Below are 17,542 nucleotides of genomic sequence, written 5' to 3'. Positions count from 1 at the left end.
TTCCCTATTAAGAGCCAACCTTCAATTTAGTAAATTCCTGGTTTATTCCCATGGAAAGTTTTAACCCTATCTTTGATACACATCTGTTATGTTTTTTTAAAACTTGGGATCACATTATTGTCAAAAGCTATAGCCTGAAAGATAATGTTATGTAAATATTTATAAAGAACAGCCATCATTTATATATCTAACGGTTTAGTGTTATGGCATCCCATGTTAAGCCTCACACTGTATGTACAGCACAAGTAGAAGGGAATTTTCATCCTGACATAAACTGAAAGGGACTGAGAGATTTTGTGTGGCACCAAAGCGGTTTTTAGTGCTTAATGTATGGACCCCAGCTGCCTGAGAAATATTAAATCCACAATTAAATGACAAGCAGGAGAGACACACCAAGTCATATTTTTGAACCATTTATTGAGAGGTTCTGATCAGAGTATAAATCACACTACCAAGTCTTATCTTAGGAAATAAAATGTATTTACAACAAATTTTTCACATACATTGGTTTCAAATAAAAACAGACAGTAAATGATATAAATAAGTTCTATGGAAAATAAAACTTGTCTTACAAAAAATATATGCAATTTCTGTATACATTTTCTCACATTGGTGCTAATAACATCTATACTGTACAGTTTTGGTACATACAGTATCATTTACAGCCCTGTGTGAGTCAAATAACTTCCAGTCTGAAAACAACGACTTGCTCCGATGTTGGAGTGTTAAAAACAAAACCCCGTCAACTGAAGCGACGCGGCAAAGAGGATTTCAGTGTCAGCGCGGCGGCTTCCTGAAATATCAGATACAGTGAGGATGAGTATTTACTATAGCTAGGAGTGTGTTTGGTTGTTTTCAGATTGGCAAGTCCAGTACCTAAAATAGGTGCTTGAAGAGCGAAGCTAAGTAGTGCACAGGCACTGACACATGGGTCACATAACAGTTTATATAGAGCCTACATACATTCGCTAACAAACGTGAAGTGAGCTACTTAGCTTACATTCTTAGGCGTTGATAAAATACTTGATGAGTGCATCTTCTCTTCGATGCATCACTGGATGAAGTGTGTCGGCAAAGAAAGGGAATGCACCTTCTCATTATTACAAATTAAAAAGGTCCAGGTGACGTCTGAAGAAAGGATGCCTCTTCAAGTACTTTAACAAAGCCTCAGCGGAAGTTGTACAGTAAAAAAAGAAGACTGGACATCTAGACATTCATATTAAGAGTGTCTTTCTGTGTTTGGGGTGTGTGTGTTTTAAGGGGCTGTTTTAACGAGTGCTGCTGTGGCCGAGTGTCCTGTAGAGGTGTGGCAGGTTTTCCCTGCACTGAGTCCTTTACTTTTGGTCCTTTAGAGGGCACAAGTGTCCGAGATTCAGAGCCAGGCTTTGAGGAAGAGCCTCGAGAGTCACTGTGGTGATGGCTCTTAGGCCGACTGTCTGTTAAGGAAAGAGCCAGAGTTTGGTGAGCCTCCATGGGCTTAAAGAGGTCAAAGGTGATGAGCGTCCGTGGTTGTTTGTGTTCTGGTGGAGCGCCACCAGAGGAAGGCTTCTTTTTCTCCTCTTTACTGTTCACGTCTTTATCCTTTTTTCCTTCTTTTTTAATCTGAATGTTCGCGGGTTTCGGAGCTCCCATCTTTCCGTCTTCTCTTCCTGGCTTTGAGTACGTGCTTGATGTGTTTCCATCCCTGTGCCCGCTCTTCTCCTTCTTCCCGTGTGAAGACTTGTGTTTATGTGAGCTGGCGTCTCGGGCCTCCTCTCTGTGAGACACTCCCTTCTCTTTATCACTCCCTGTGTGCTCCTTCTCTTTCTTGACATGAGGTTGCGTCTTTGAGTCCCACTCTTTGGCCCACTTCTCGTCTCTCTGCGCAGGCAGGGAAGTCTGAGAGGCTTTGCTGCCCTCTTTTGTCAGCTCCTCTTCCTCTTTTTTCCTTATCTGCTGCACAGGCTGCGTGGCTGCACTGCCCTCTCTGCCTCCCTCAGTCTTCATTTTTTCCTGCTCTCTTCCCCTATCCTTTTCTCTATCCCTGTCTTTCCCCCTGTCCTTTTTATCCCTGTCCTTATCTTTACTCCTCTCTTTGTCTTTCTTCTCCTTTTCTTTAAACCTCTCTTTTTCATCCTTCTCCCTCTTTCCTTTATCTTTCTCCTTTTTGATTTGATGTGTGTTGTAAGTGCTGGTTATGCTTTCTTTAGTTTTCTCTTTTAGTCCCTGACCTGGTGTCGTTACCTTTTGGTGCCTCTCTTCTTCCACATCGACCTCCTTCTTAACTTGTAGTGACTTTAAGGGTGGACTGTCTACTCCCCCCTCCTCCTGGCCCTTCTGCTGTGACTCTGCACCTCTATCTCCTCCTTCCATACCCTCCTCTTTCTCCTTCTCCTCAGCTTTAGGCTCTGTTAGTGTGCTATTGACTACATCTTCATCTCTTTCCTGTTTGACGGTCGGTAGAGGCTGTGTCATTGTCAAATCCTTTGTCTCAGCTCTGTTCTCTTCCTCTTCCTCCTTGAAAATCTGTGCTGTAGCTTGTGACTGAGGGCCCTCAGCATCCTCATCCTCCTGCTTCATCACTGTCTGTACATTAGGGACACTCTCCTCCTGGTCTTCCTTCTCCTCTTTAGTATGAAGTGTGTCTTCTCTGGGTGCACACTTCTCCTCCTCCTCCTCCTCGTCCTCCCCCTCCTCCTCCTTCTCTTCATGTTGGTGATACTGTTTGAGTCTGATATGCCAGGCCAGACTGCAGACAGCAGACACAGTTTTGAACTGATGGACAACTCCTCTGGGGATGAAGTAGATGTCATCATGGTAGAGTTGGATTCGGGCGTATCGAATCCCCTCCCTCCTCAGCTGGTTCAGCTTGGCATCGTCGATCCACTGCACACACTGTGGAGTCACATCAGGGACACATAAGGTTCAGTAATTCCTCAGTAAAATGAGCAAATATTTCATTCTTGCACAGAGAAAGAAAAGAGCTGATTCTCATCATATTTCAGCAGTAACAGTATTGCAGTAGGAAATTGTTCCCCTCTAAACTAATTAAAAAAGAGACAACATGGCACTTTAGAGGTCAAAGAAAAGCTCTCTGTTTCCTTTTTGTGCTCCAAGCTACATGACATGACATTCAAAGCACTTTGGGAAAATGTTTAAAGCTGTAAACGCAACTTTAAAAATCTAAACATATATACAGTATATAGGGCGGCACAATTAATCTAATTTTAATCGTGATCACGATTTTGGCCGCCACGATTAAATTAGCGTTATCGTCTGCGATATTTATAATTTATGTCAGAATGGGAGAGCTCGTAAAAACATATTCACGAGCAGATAATAATATTTCACACATGCCTTTTCTGTATAAGCTGGAATTGTTTCCATTGAGTTGCACTTCGTGATTGCACTCTGTAATAGCATATGTATTCATTTAGCCCTTGGTAAATTTTAAATTCTTGGGTAAATTTTATTTTTTTAATTATTTGTCATTTATTCTTATTTAAAGTTTCATTTTGCGCTGAAAACGGTTCACATATGGTTTGTTTAAAAGTAGTGCAATAAAAATACAGATGTTTTATCTATTAATAATCATGATTAATAATCGTGATAAGACTCTGAACTTGACTTCATGCCGTTGGTTTGTGTCCTATATGAAGAGAATTGATGCTACTGTGGGGATTAACCACTGCACAGCAGCCGTCTGGGCTCATGTGATCTTAACTTTGGTACAAAAAAAAAAACACTTTCAAAGAGTTTGCACAAAAACTGTAAAAAGTTTGATCTGTTTGTAAATTTGGAAAGAGAATAGTTTGAATGAAGAAGTTGCAAAAGAAAAAATATTTTTCCAAAGACTCATGGGAAGTTATTTTTAGCATTTTTAATTGAAATTAAAGTAGGTTGTTTTTTAACCATTTAGCATTTACAATATTGGTCAAAATAATCGTGATTATCATTTTGGCCATAATTGTGCAGCCCTAACAGTATATATAGTGCAAATATATGTGCGGGCAAGTATGTATCTTGTTACATGCTTACCACATCTCAGTCAGGAAACACAACATACTAAGCTAATGCTAGCTTGTTGGACTAATAAAACATGTCAAAACTGTAGTTGTTGAGTTTGTTTATGAAGCAGTTGTATTATGGGACGCCGTTTGTAAAGTTGTGCACACTGAAAATAACAGCAACAATTCTCCACATGTAGCTCCAAAACTCTCCATAAAAATGTAGAGTGAATTTTTAAACTCACTTTTTTTAATCACATTTAGAGGAATATTTGTGATCTACTTCACATTTAATTTAGTTGTGAAAAATATATTAAGATAAAATCATTATTAAATCCAAATGCTAAATCTAAATCTAAATGTTAAATGTTAAATCTAAATGTTAAATATAAAACTAAATGTTAAATCTAAAAGTTAAATCTAAATGTTAAATATAAATCTAAATGTTAAATATAAATCTAAATGTTAAAAGTTTAATCTAAATGTTAAATCTAAATAGAATTGTTAAATGTTAAATCTAAATGTTAAATGTTGCTCCGCGATCCTAAATATTTAGCTGATATGCGGCAGGGTAGATTTAATATTTAAAATTAAGATTTATATTGAACATTTAGATTTATCATTTGGATTTAACAAAAATTGAACTTAATATATTTTTCACACAAAGTTAATTGTGAAGAAGATCACAAATATTCCTCTAAATGTGATAAAAAAGTGACTTTAAAATTCACTCGTTGTTCATAACGTTGTTATAACGCTTGGGGCTGAATGTGGAGAATTGTTGCTGTTATTTTCAGTGTGCACAACTTTACAAACGGCGCCCCTCAGTTGTAGCTGTGCTGTGTCAGCTGTAGTGTCATTGTATGTTCCTCAATCATCAGGTGTGTGATGGCGGTGCACTGAAACAACCTGGCCTGAAGTTAATTTAGCAGTTTATTATATTACCAATAGTTTTTTTGTCCTCTGTCCAATAAACAAATGTTTACAATCATAATGACGAGGAAATTTAAGAAAAGCTGTCGCAGCGATGGAGAAGAGATATTGCCTTTATATTACAGCTGTTTGGTTTATTGTTCATGTTGATACAGTATGTGCAGCTGTAAATGATAATTAAACGACTGGATCAGACAGGCAGAAAAAAGACGTCTATTTAAACCATTGTGTCATACTGGGAACCATTCATAAATGTAACCCACCTGAGACAGTGGAGGTTCATGAAGGTCCAGCTGCAGTCTCATCACCACATCTGGGAAATCTCCAGCGTGGAAACACACAACATCTTTGGTGATCCGGGCAGGAGCATCACTGCTGTAAGGCAACACAAAAAGTCCTGTTTACCAATCAAACCAACAAAGACAGCAAGACTAACAGCTTTTTTTACACATAGCAACTGTTCATTGTCCAACACAGCTAGTGTACTCAGAGAAAAAGCATACAAGTATTAACGTGAACTGTGTGATGAGGTAAATAGACATCACTGTGTACTCACTCCTCTCCGCAGCGCACAGCCTTCAGCACGCCGACAGCAGCAGTCGTTTGTCTCTCGAACCCCTGACCAATGTGGTCAGCATGGGCTCTCGTCCGGTCCTCAAACAGCATCTCCCGGGGCTCGCTGGCTCTGGGTAAATACTGCAGGTTCTTTATTTCATTTGTGGACCTGAAACACATTTATTCACAGTAGTCAGTGATAGTTCAGTTATGGTAAAATACCTGAAGTTAAATGGTGAGCTGAAAGTATTTCACTTGTTCTCTAGTTTGAGCCTTTTTCGATGGGTTTGCCTGGAAGATTATAACACCTGTGCACCGTCAAACATTTGTAGACCGAATGTGCGGACCCACCTTTTCCTTTTGAAGGGTGACTTTGGCATGTCTGCCATAGGGATCATCTGTTCTCCAGGTCTGACCCACATGATGGGGCCATCATCGCTCTCAGTGGGGCTCTGCAGCCGCAGACTGGAGAAAGTTCCCCAGGGCAGAGTCCGCTACATTAACAGGGTAAAAAGACGAAACATGAGACAGGCACGTACAGTGGAGGTGCAACTATTCGTCATTGTAGTCGACCAAATTAGTCACTGAGAGACTTAATGAGTCATTGGTGACGTCACCGTACATGTTTTCATGTTGTCTGCAGACATATGATCATTTTCCAAAGTAGAATTGCTAAGGAGTGAGACATCTTGCATCTTTACTATCTTTGCTGAGAATGACACATAACATAGTGAATAAATTACTGAGGAGTCATACATCTGGCATCCTTACCATCTCTGCTAAATACAATGTAGCCCATGCAAAACCATGACACAGCAGGTAAACAAAACAGCATGGTGTTGACCTATGCAACACAATCATGTCATAACATTTCTGAAGTCTGGGAGCATTTGACTCAGTGCTGCAGATAAAAAGCATCCTCCAAGATCTATAAAGCAGAATTTGCTCATCATGGGAGCACGTCAGTAATGCACGAGATTCTGAGGAGAAGATATGTTGACTTTGGACTTTATGGTCCAAAGTTAGAGCGACACTGTGAGTTTTACATTTTCAGTTTCTCACCTTAGAATTTTGACCTTATAACACTTCATATTTTTCTTCCTCCTGCACGAAACAGTGGATCAACTTTTACCATGCTACACATTGATACTAAATCATGTCTTACATGAATTCTTAATTGCATGTTTAGAGTTTAAAAGAGCAATGTTGGATTCAAAAGCTGACCATTAAATAAGAACCATTAAGTTATTGTGCAAGTCAATATCTGATTGTTGCCTTTTTTACATCTGGCAAGGGGCTACTGATGTAAACTAGCCTTTTGGCTAACTCTGGCATATTTACAGAAGTGTTAATTAATATGCACGGTCCTTTTAAATAATAAATAATAAAATAAATATCTGATTATGTGAATAATCATTTTAATAATCTATGAATAGTCGACTATCAAAATAGCCGTTAGTTGCAGCCCTAATGTACAGTCAACAAAACTAACACACATACTAACCTCTAGAAAGGGAGATTCCTCCAACATGTTGATGAACTCTGGGAAGTAGTCTCCAACCTCTTCATCCACAGCACCGACCAGACTGACCTGCCGCATGGCCCCGGCACGGTACGTTCCCTGGGAGTATGTCCGCTTCACCTGCAGGAGGGACCACAGAGAGAAGAGGTCAGACTCAGCCTGTTTCAAAAGGTTTGAACTTTGTCAGGTCCAAAACTGAGCCTGACATTTCTCCACTGTCAGTTTACACACAGCTATTTAAAACAAGTGCAACATTTATGCTTCTAACTAAGGCTTGCACAGTCAGTGGGCGATTCACATGTCTTTACTCTGTGCCTCTCATTAAGGAAGACTTGCAACATCTCCATGCCAGTTAAATACAAAGATTTAAAGGCCAAATTCCACCAGATCCGTGTCCGGTCCGTCTCTGATCCGTCACGGCACCAGATCTGATAGGTTTCTATTCTAGTCAATCTGTTAACTTCCTCTGGATACGCTCTGTGCGTTCCGGCTGCGTCTCTGATCCGGCAGCTCTGAATACAACGGATCAGATACGCAAGACTTCTATTTTTGCCGGATGCCGGAGCACGACGCATAAATTCAGCACAGAGCAGATGGAGTGGGACAGGAAGTCAGGCACCAAAACAAAATTAAAACATCCGGTTAATTTTCAGAATAAAACACTTTTTAACTTAACTATGACAAAATACTTTCATTTAGAGCAGAGGCAGGCCCGGAGTCAACAGGTCAGAGGTTTTCAGAGGATGATAAAGACAACATGGGCGAGGAGAGGAGGAGGAGAATCCTTGATTCAAAGAAGTCCCATGTAAGTCTTTTGTCGAACCCAAGACTCTCAACATCAACACACATTAAGAGAGGAAAATGTGAACACACAACTATTTCAATCTAGGTATTTGTTGCTCTGAGGAATGAAAGACTGCCTCAGAGAGACAGTGGTCAAAACACACTGAGATCTATGTTGTATTCCTCTGAAAGACAGTGAATCGGGTAGTCTGATAATTGCCGTGGTATCAAAACAGGTTTCCCAGGTATCAATATCATTGGATTTTTTACTAGTATCATATAGAAGCTCAAAATTCTGGTATTGTGACAACTCTAATTACAACAAAGCTTCTCTTTACCCTTTTGGTGACATGATGGACGAGACAGTCACACAACCCCTGTGATAAATACTGTAGAACCAACTTTAACTCTTTGCAAGGGATTTGACGAGGCAGTTTTGAGGCATTTTTTGAAACATTTCCTTTAAGTGCTTAGTCACCTCACTGACTCTCTGCTACAAACACATTCACTCACCTGAAATAAATGACTGACATGGAGCTATAGTTCTATTAACAACCTGGAAGTTTCTGCGCATTAGAGAAAACATTCAGGGCTTGAACCCAAGTATCTGCAGCCCGCTCCTCCGATGATTTACAATGTGTGTACTGTATAAAAAAGACAGTGAGGAGCGTCCTTGGGATGCATGGTAAGTTACTGCATCCTTTCCGATTTTAATGCACCAGAGACACCGAGCGACATCACTGATCTATTCGATTTTTAGATCAGCCCACTTCTGGCTGTAGGTCTGTCACATATTTTTCTGCTTTCACTTGATGATTTGTGAGACGATTTCAGCGATGATGAGAGACCTTGACCTGGCACAGTTGTCTTTTGCTGCCTCTCTTCCTCTGCTTCATAATCCTTCTTTGCCCTTGAATGTGCACATCTTTACTTTTCAGCACTTACTTTAAATCATTGCTTTGCTTTTCTGTAATAATTATTATTGACGGCTTCTGTAGGCCAAATTCCCCCTTAGGGACATTAAAGGATCCTCTACACACAGAAAAATAATAAAGTGTCCTACGTGTGGAGTTAAAATGTGCAAAATGAACCTGCTACCTCCAAATTAACTCTTTGACTGCTTTGTTAGTGTCACTGTATTAGAAATGTCACTGATTAAAAGGGAAAAAATGCCAACTCTCAGCCCAATAAGTAAATTGTATATAGGCAAGTATTAAGATGTTGTCAACTGGTAATGACAACAAGTGCTGACTTAAAGGCACTGTGAGGGTTCAATAGAGCCAGCAAGTTAATGCGAAACTTTAACAAACAATTTAAAAACACTGGATGTTTACATTGTCTGTTTAAAGACGCTCAACTGAAAGTTTTTTTTTTTTTTTTTTGCTTGTTACTTGAAACACTGGATGTGCCTGCACTGTTCTTTGCACTTGAAAATACCTGTTGGTAGTAATAAATGTGATCAGAACATTTGAGCATTATGTTTGTGTTCAATTACAGTAAGCGTGTTTATCCTTATCATTCCTGGCACTTAATTTTCCACACTAGGACATTTTTTCCAAAGTCATCTTATTTTTTTGACAATACCGCAATAATACCTCACCGTGGCCTTAATACCGTGACAATATCATACCGTGAGATTTTGATATCGTTGCATCCCTAGCACTGACACATAGTGCATCAATCACTCAATACAGCCAGAGATCAACCCCTACATGTGTCCTGAAATGAACAAATGTACGGGATATTTCCAAACGCTTTTTTTTGCTATTTCTTAATATTCCCAACCTAAAAGTGTTTTTGACATTGTTTACCGCGTAACCACTTGATTAAAAGCCGTTAAAAGAACAAAACAAAGAAAACAAAAGGTGCCGCAGTGAGACATCAGTAGATGAGACTGTTGGTGATGTCAAATTAAGAAGTGAAGCCCCCCCGGGGTCTGTGTGCAACATCCTTGAGGCAATGCGATGAAACTGTGGTGCTGTGCATATTTCAGGCACTTACATAAGCTATGCAATAAACTACACGTAAGGGTTTTTCCTTTGGGCCATAAGGGGGGGGGCAAGTACGACAGTAGGAATGAGTCCGCTTACAGTAAAGGCTTTGGAGTCTGTGGTACCTTATTCAACAAATGGATACGTTTCCCTGTTAAGTCAAAGTATTTGAGAAACAGAAAATATTTGTTGATGTTATCACTGTGTTCATCAGGCTAAATGTGTTAGTCTTTAAAAGGCAGAGTGAGTACTGTCGATGACCAGAGATCTGTATCCTTTTTTTTTATTTTATTCTCATCGATTATGGTCATGGCTAACAACATTTTGGGGTAGGCCTGCATCATATGAGGAAAATTTTGGTGTGTGTAAATACCATAGACTGAATAAAATATGGACGTAGTATCCGTGACATCACCCATCTGTTTGTGAAGAGCTGTTTTGAGGCCAATCGTCGGTGGCAGCCCTATTGTTGCTGTCGAGCGATTGTGATGTAAAGAGGCGGGCTTTGAGCCTCCTCGCCAACAGCTACAGTGTTCCTGCCTGTCAATCAAGTCAGCTGTGCCTCTCATTGGAGGACTTGTAATCTCAATATCTTCAAAATTGCCATGTTAGAAAAAATTCACCCCCCTCACAGTGTGTGCCGATCGAGAAATGAGCTATCCAGACTACAGTTGTCTTTTGTACCAGGCTGTAAACATGTTTATTTCTGCTGTAAAGATCAGCCTTTTTTAATTGGTGTGTATGTGGTTTCCAGTACTTCCGGAGCCAGCCTCAAGCGGATCCTTGATGAACTGCAGTTTTTAACACTTCCGCATTGGACTCATATTTTTAGACCAGAGGTTGCCGCTTGGTAAATACTTATAAATACTGGATGTAATTACTAAAAAAGTGTTGTATGCAGGAGTTGATGTCTCTTTCTTTCTGTTGTTTTTTTAGTTTTAGACAGTGCTGTGGTTATAACTAATTGTCTTGGCAGAATCAAAAACATTTCAAAATGACACCACTTAAGGTGTTCTTCAACACAATGTCTTCATCGTTCATATTTGTCTCACTTTGCTCTCCTTCAGCGATAGATAGATAGATAGATAGATAGATAGATAGATAGATAGATAGATAGATAGATAGATAGATAGATAGATAGATAGATAGATAGATAGATAGATAGATAGATAGATAGATAGATGATAGATAGATAGATAGATAGATAATTTTAAAGATGCAACAATTCATCTGTGTGGGAAAAACTTTTCAGCTCATCTTTTATAAAGTCTTGATTCAGATGCAACACGGCAGTCTAAGAGCAAAGACAGCCATGAGTCAATCCCTCACTCTGACCAGACCTGACCAAACACTGAAGCCATTGAAGAGACAGTCCTCATAATTAAATAATGTGATGCTCAAACTGGAGGACATTTTTTAAAAAGCCTGTATTAGATATGCAACATCTGCCAAATGCTGGCAGTCGAGAAAGTCATGAAACCAAAAGAGCTGAAATCAAGAATAATAATGTCTTTTCTAATAATAAAGCTCTTGAAGCATTAGTACAATCATGAGGAATTCCCTGGAAACACTGTCTCCCAGTGAGGGGTCTCTGGCTTGAATAAATGTGGGTTTTGCTGACCTAAATTTAAATGTACTCTTTCATGTTGAAAGATGAAGTAGAAAATGTGAGTGAGCTGCAGGATGGACATTTAACATGGTGTCTGGTATCATCAAGTACTATATAAACTAATCAATCAAATGATGATCTATTAACCCCGTCCCCCCCGTCCCCCAAAACAAATCTAAATTAAAGGTGTTGGTTTTTTTAAAAAACTGGAAATCCAATCTTCTCACCACTCTTGCTTACAGAGCAAGTTGTGTTCTGCTGCCATACCAAATACTGTTCAGGAGCAGTAAAGAACTGATTTTAGGTCAGGAAACCAGAGTGTATTATTAAGTAAGAGTGTATAATATGCTGGCATTTTGACATCATGTTTCACAGCATATCCAAAGGGGCTGTGAGGAGAGCTGCCCCTCGTGTTAGCTACGCTTCTTTCAAGGTGCTCTGAATGTTCTGGTTAGGGTTCCTTTGGAGTCATCATTGGGCATCATTGGGCGTTTTTCGACCACAGGAACTTTACCCTGGAACTAGGGACTTTACCCCTGAACTACGTGCATTTCAACCGGAGGAACCAGGGTCTAAATTTAGTTCAGGGGTAGATAAACTCCCCCTGAAAAGGCCCTGCTAGGGGGGTAGTACTTTTAAAAGGTCCTGGGACTTTCGGCTGAACGTAACAGTGTTTGTGGAGTTTACACAGTTGTTGAAACTCAGAGGGAGTTCCTGGGAATGCATACTAGTTTGTTTTTTTATTAATATTTCAAAATATTATTTAATATAATTTCTTTTCTCCATACGTCACTGGGCTGATTTGCACAATCTACCCAGGACTTCAGCCCGCGGTCGAAACGCAGAAAACAATGGCCGCACAGGAACCTTTTTGTTCCGGGGAGAGTAGGTCTGGGGGCCCCTGAACTCTTGGTTGAAATGCACCTTAAAATGAGAATAAAAGTCATTACAAGAGGTCCAATCTTCTGTAAAACACACAAACTTGGTGATAGAACTAGAAAAAAAACATGAAATAAAGCAGCCTCAGGTCACAAATAATGTTTCTGCAATGCTTCTGGATACAAGGATTTTTATAAAAATAATTTGTATTGCTTTTTGTGTTTTGTTTTTTTCTGTGGAATTATTAGTTGATGTTCTCTATCTTTTTTTTTAGCTGCCCCTCAAATTTAATTATAAAGAAAGTTTCACATCACTTATTTTCTGTTTGTTTTTGTGCACATTTTACCAGAGGCATAACCTCAGCATGGCTATTTTCTAATCACTTTAATACTTCATACGCAACGTGCACTGTTAAAAAGGCTCTCCACACCTCTACTTTAAAATAATGCAAAAAGACCTTATGATTCATGTTTTGTTTAACATGATGTTTCTCATATGCGGATCAAGATGGCCAGCATTACAAAAAAAACATATAGCAATTCATACAAACATGGTCTGAGCTACAGTCAGACACAGACTCACATGAGGAGTTTGGTTTGTGTAAAGCTGAGTGATCAGTAGATGTAACTGTGTGGTAACTGTAGAGGGCATCTGTATTCATGCTGTAAGGTGTGTTGGCTTCTAACTGGAAGTGGCTGGTATAGCGTTTGGAGTTGATATCTGTTTTGATTTTAAAGTTTTTGGTGGTCATTACGAGGGGAAGGGGGCTCCAGGGTTCATTTTACGCCAGAACCCTGTGCACATTATTACCATGTAGCAGTTAAAACTTTCATGAAGTTAATGCAAACTCTTGTGCTCTTTACTGTCAAGTCTGCTCTCGTTGCACTCAAGGTTTCAGGTTTCTTTGCTAGTGTTGTTCTGTATGAGACAGTGATTAGACTTTGGATGCCTGAGGTACATTTCAATCTTCGGTTTAAGGAAGTGCATAAACACAACTAAAAAGTAAAAACCTTGTACTTATCAGTAGTACACAGTGGTGGACAGTAACAAAGTAAATTTACTTGAGTACAGTACTTAAGTAAATTTTATGAGTATCTGTGCTTTACTTGAGTATTATTTTTGGAGGGAACTTATCACTTTGACTCCACTACATTTCTATAAATGCTCTAGTTACTCACTACTTTTGCTTTGAAGTCAGTTCATGAATTCCCTTCTTTTTTCTAAAATCTGATCCCTAAGACAGTAAAATGTGTTTGTGTAGTTCTGTTTGTCTCAGTGGTTTAGTCATACCTGTATATCGTGTGACTCCTCGGTTTAACGTGGAGCAAACACAGAGCAACTTTCAGTCAGATCAGGCAGCTCATTTAGAGGTGGTCATGATGGCTATAATTCTCCACCTGAGCACCCATGGCCATATCTTCAGCCCGTGTTAGAGGTTTTTGAAATGAAGAATGATACGTATCGTTTGAAATGTTCTCCCTGTTTCCCACTCTGCCCAAACAAACAAACAAACATTCACTGTCCAACCTGAGAGAGTGTGTTGAGCTACGTAACATTTGTTTAACTCCAGATGAACATTTCAAACTAAGTTGTCTGGGCTTGGAGTAACTTAGTTGCTGATTTTATTCCATGGTACAGTTTTTAGAGATTTCAATTAATGGTTTCTAAATAAACATAATGTAACAGAATGTACTCCTAGTCATTCTCTTTGTGAAAATACAGAGTTTTGAGACTTTTTAAGAATCCAGATCTTTAACTCAAGTAATAATTTGACAGAGCAACTTTCACTTGTATTGGAGTAATATCTGACCTGGAGGATCTATACTTTGAATTGAGTAATGAAGCTGTGCACTTTGTCCACCACTGGTAGTACGGTTACAGTAAATCAGTTTTATGCAAATATACATCCTTTACAACTTTAACATATAAGTAAGGGGAAACAAACCTCAATGGAAAGAAGTGTGAACCAAAAAACTAAACTATAGGTTTATGAATAAAAGTGTTCATTTTCAAAGAAAGGCTCTTTCTACCAGCATTAATAAGAAACGCGCTATTAAAACACTTGTCAGATTTAGCAGTCTGCACTTGTGCACAGAATTTTTTTTCTTCTGGTCGGTGACTAGAAAAATCCTTCTGATATCTTTTCTCATATGACGGGGTTTTAGATTAGGACTGAGCATTTAATTGTTTGAAATGACCAAGGGAATCATTCCTCCAAACCTACTCTGTATAAAGAGTAACAGTCGAAACTCCTGAGCTTTAAAGAACAACAAAAACCTTATAGATTATTTATACTCACTGAGATACTGATGCAGGAATAAAACATCAAATTGTTTGTTACAGTGGAGGGATGGCGACTTGTGTTCATTTATACATTTTCACTCTTCAGATACTGATTTGACTCAAAACCAAATCACAAAAAAAGAAAGCGGTTATCAGTGTCCTCACTGAAGATCTACACGCAGCTGCTGTCACACTGTTACAAAGAGATCATCTGTTTTAACTCATGCACCAAACTTTCTTCAGAAGACTCATCTGAGCCCGACATAAAAGCACAACTCCAGCTGAAGGTGTTGCATTTGCTATCAAGAGCTCAAACAGCAGAGTTTTCCAATGAAGCGTTATGTTAAGTGACAATGTGACATGCAGCATTAAAGCATCCTGCTCTGTGAGACAACCTGAAACACTTTGAATGTTCAGGAGAAAATATAGCTTGAGGCAGCGTGAAAAGCTCTACTCATGGACAAAGACTGACACACGAAAAAGTTCAAAACACAAAGAAAGCTGTTGATGTGTTGTTTTGGCCTGTGAGTCTGTGCTGCTCACACTTTCAGACACTTCACACAATCAAAGTGGACATTTCAGCGTCCTCTAACACATCGAGCCCTCTCACCAGTTGTCTGCTGAAAAGAGGACAGAGTGTAATTAAAAGCAGTAATCGTACCTGAGAGTAGAAGTTGACCATGGTTGTTGTCTCTATGTCCTTCTTCCCGAGCACCTCCATCTTTACGGGCGCAGTGGGAAACTTGTAGGAGAAGTAGTCCAGGAAGTCTGGGAGGTAGGAAGCAGCTCCATGGATGATACCCATCACAAAACCTGCAGCCTGGCCGTCTTCCTCGCTAAACGACAGTGTCACAAACTCCTGGGCAAAACGCTGCATCTCAGCTGGAGACAGACAAGAGAGCTGCTCGCTGTAGGCGTGAGCTACAGACGCTCCTCCGTTGGCCTGCTGCTCGATGTGGATCAGATGGCCAAACTCCAGACCGGGGAGGCCCGGCGTCGGGACGCAGTGCACCGGGGAGCTGTAGCCGAGCCTGTCCCTGACCATGGAAGTGATGGAGGCAGAGGTAGCAGCAGGATCCTGGTGGTGTTGCGTTGGTGTCGCGGTGTTGAGTAGACTGCTGTTGTTGTTGTTTCCATTTACTCGACCGAGAAAATCGGGAAGACCCAGAGACACACCTGAACACACCGTCTGACATGAGCGATGATACATTTTGGGTCGACTGTGTCTATCCTTCATCCGCTCGCCATCTTTGTGCTTCTTTTTCTTTTTCTTCTTCAGCTTCTTCAGCAGGAGATCTTCATCTGAACCAGCTTTGGGCTTCTCCTTCGAGTCTGTGAAGAAAGGTAAAACAAGTTTAGACTAAGAACAATGCTTTGCTTTGTTTACAGTCTTTTTAAAAAGGTAGCAGAAGGGGTTTTACAAGGCAGCAGCTAAGTATACTTAGGATTATATTTAGATGTTTACCACTTTGTTTAACATATGTACATTTGTTCAACTAAGCTGGGCTTTAATGTAACATCACAACTTTTTTTTTCCCTATAAAAGATGTCAGAAATCATTTGATTGTGTTTGCCTTGGTTTTAAGTAGTGTGTTGTGTGTAGTGACTTGAGAGAAGTCAAACCTAGTCCATTGTATGAACTCAAAACATATCCAACAGACTAATGTTGTTAGCAGTTGTCTGAGTTAATTCAAATAACTTTTCATCTCATGTGGTCAACGTTACATTTCATCCATACCTTTCGGTGAGGAATTCGTCTCTCCGTTTTCTCTTGCAATGTCATGTAAAGGTGGCACCCTATGATTTTTCCAGTCTTTACTCTTTTCCTTTTTCTTCTCCTTTTCTTTCTCCTTCACGGGAGGATCTGTGGTGAGGGGACAGAGAGAGGTGAAACACCACTTACATCCATGCTGAGGAGCAGAACAAACATTTCCACGTGTATATATCACTATCTGGGCCTAATAAACATGGGGGCCTGTAGTTGGAGGAATTATGTAATAATTGTATAAAGCATTTATAATGTCAGTATAACCCTGTGCAAAGTTTTAAATGTAAGTCTAAAAGGGTTAAACAGAGTGTTGTAGTGAGCAGGCTGCTGTCCTACCTCTCTGTAGCATTTTCATGTCGCCGTTCTCGGTCTTTGTATGGCAGCTAGCTGGGCTCAATCTCTCCACACTCACGGCTGAGCTCCGCTGCGCCCCACTGCTCTTCTCCTTCTCTTTGTGCCGTTTCTCCTTAGCCTTTTTCATTTTCGGAGGGGAGGCGAGGAAGTTGCTGATTTTGAAGATTTTTCGTGCGGGAGTCACTGGCACCGCGGCGGCGGTTGAGTGGCTCGCCTTGGCCGGGCCGAAACTCCATTTCGCTGGGCTACCACAACTCTGCTTCCCGTTGTGTTTTTCCCCTGCGCACACCTCTCCGTTCAGTTTCCTGTGCTTCAGGCCCTTCTCCTCCACCCGGACCTTCTTAGGGGGCGGCGGGTAAATGTCGCTGGAAGACTGCGGTCGGCTCTCCGGCGGCCGTTTAGCTATCAAGGGTTTAGGGGAATTTGTTTTGCTGTTTGCTGCGAAATGCATGGAGTCCACGGCCTCGGCCATCTTGGAAGTTTCTATTTTTTACGGTCATACGTAACTGCTGCGCGAGAGCTAGGCCAGGGGCGGGGCTTGGCACGTGACGTACGACGCACGAAGGAGGGACAGGATTGTTTACAGCCTGCAGGACAACGAACTGCACTGCACTGCTATAACTCAGGGGTTCCCAAAGTGTGGGTCGGGACCCCTGGGGGGTCGCGAGACACGAATAGGGGGTCGTGAGATGTCATCCATTTGTTGGTTTTTAGTACACCTTGTCCATTATAGTAAATAAACTGACATAAATAGTAGCTAATCTTGAAATAAAACCTTGAAAATATAAAATCAATGAGTTTTCTGCCTTTCTTTTTGCCAGATGACTCCTAAGTTTAGGGTTAGTGAACAGTTAATTATCAAAAGCATCAGTAGCAGTA

General features: G+C 40.4%; 1 protein-coding gene across 1 annotated transcript; it reads right to left on the bottom strand.

Moving 5' to 3' along the window:
• Nucleotides 1-400: 400 nt before the first annotated feature.
• LOC117814452 (lysine-specific demethylase RSBN1L-like) lies at nucleotides 401-17,272 on the bottom strand. Its single transcript, XM_034685797.1, has 8 exons — nucleotides 16,646-17,272; nucleotides 16,280-16,405; nucleotides 15,203-15,873; nucleotides 6,979-7,116; nucleotides 5,826-5,968; nucleotides 5,476-5,643; nucleotides 5,183-5,294; nucleotides 401-2,874 (listed from the first exon to the last, which is right to left on the bottom strand). The coding sequence occupies exons 1-8, from the start codon at nucleotides 17,133-17,135 to the stop codon at nucleotides 1,207-1,209; spliced, it is 3,516 nt and encodes a 1,171-aa protein (XP_034541688.1). The 5' UTR covers nucleotides 17,136-17,272; the 3' UTR covers nucleotides 401-1,206.
• Nucleotides 17,273-17,542: the final 270 nt, after the last annotated feature.

Source organism: Notolabrus celidotus, chromosome 6 (assembly GCF_009762535.1).
Source record: "Notolabrus celidotus isolate fNotCel1 chromosome 6, fNotCel1.pri, whole genome shotgun sequence".
Taxonomy (NCBI): Eukaryota; Metazoa; Chordata; class Actinopteri; order Labriformes; family Labridae; genus Notolabrus; species Notolabrus celidotus.
Note: the sequence above shows the minus strand (reverse complement) of the source record. Positions and strands in the feature narration are given on the sequence as shown.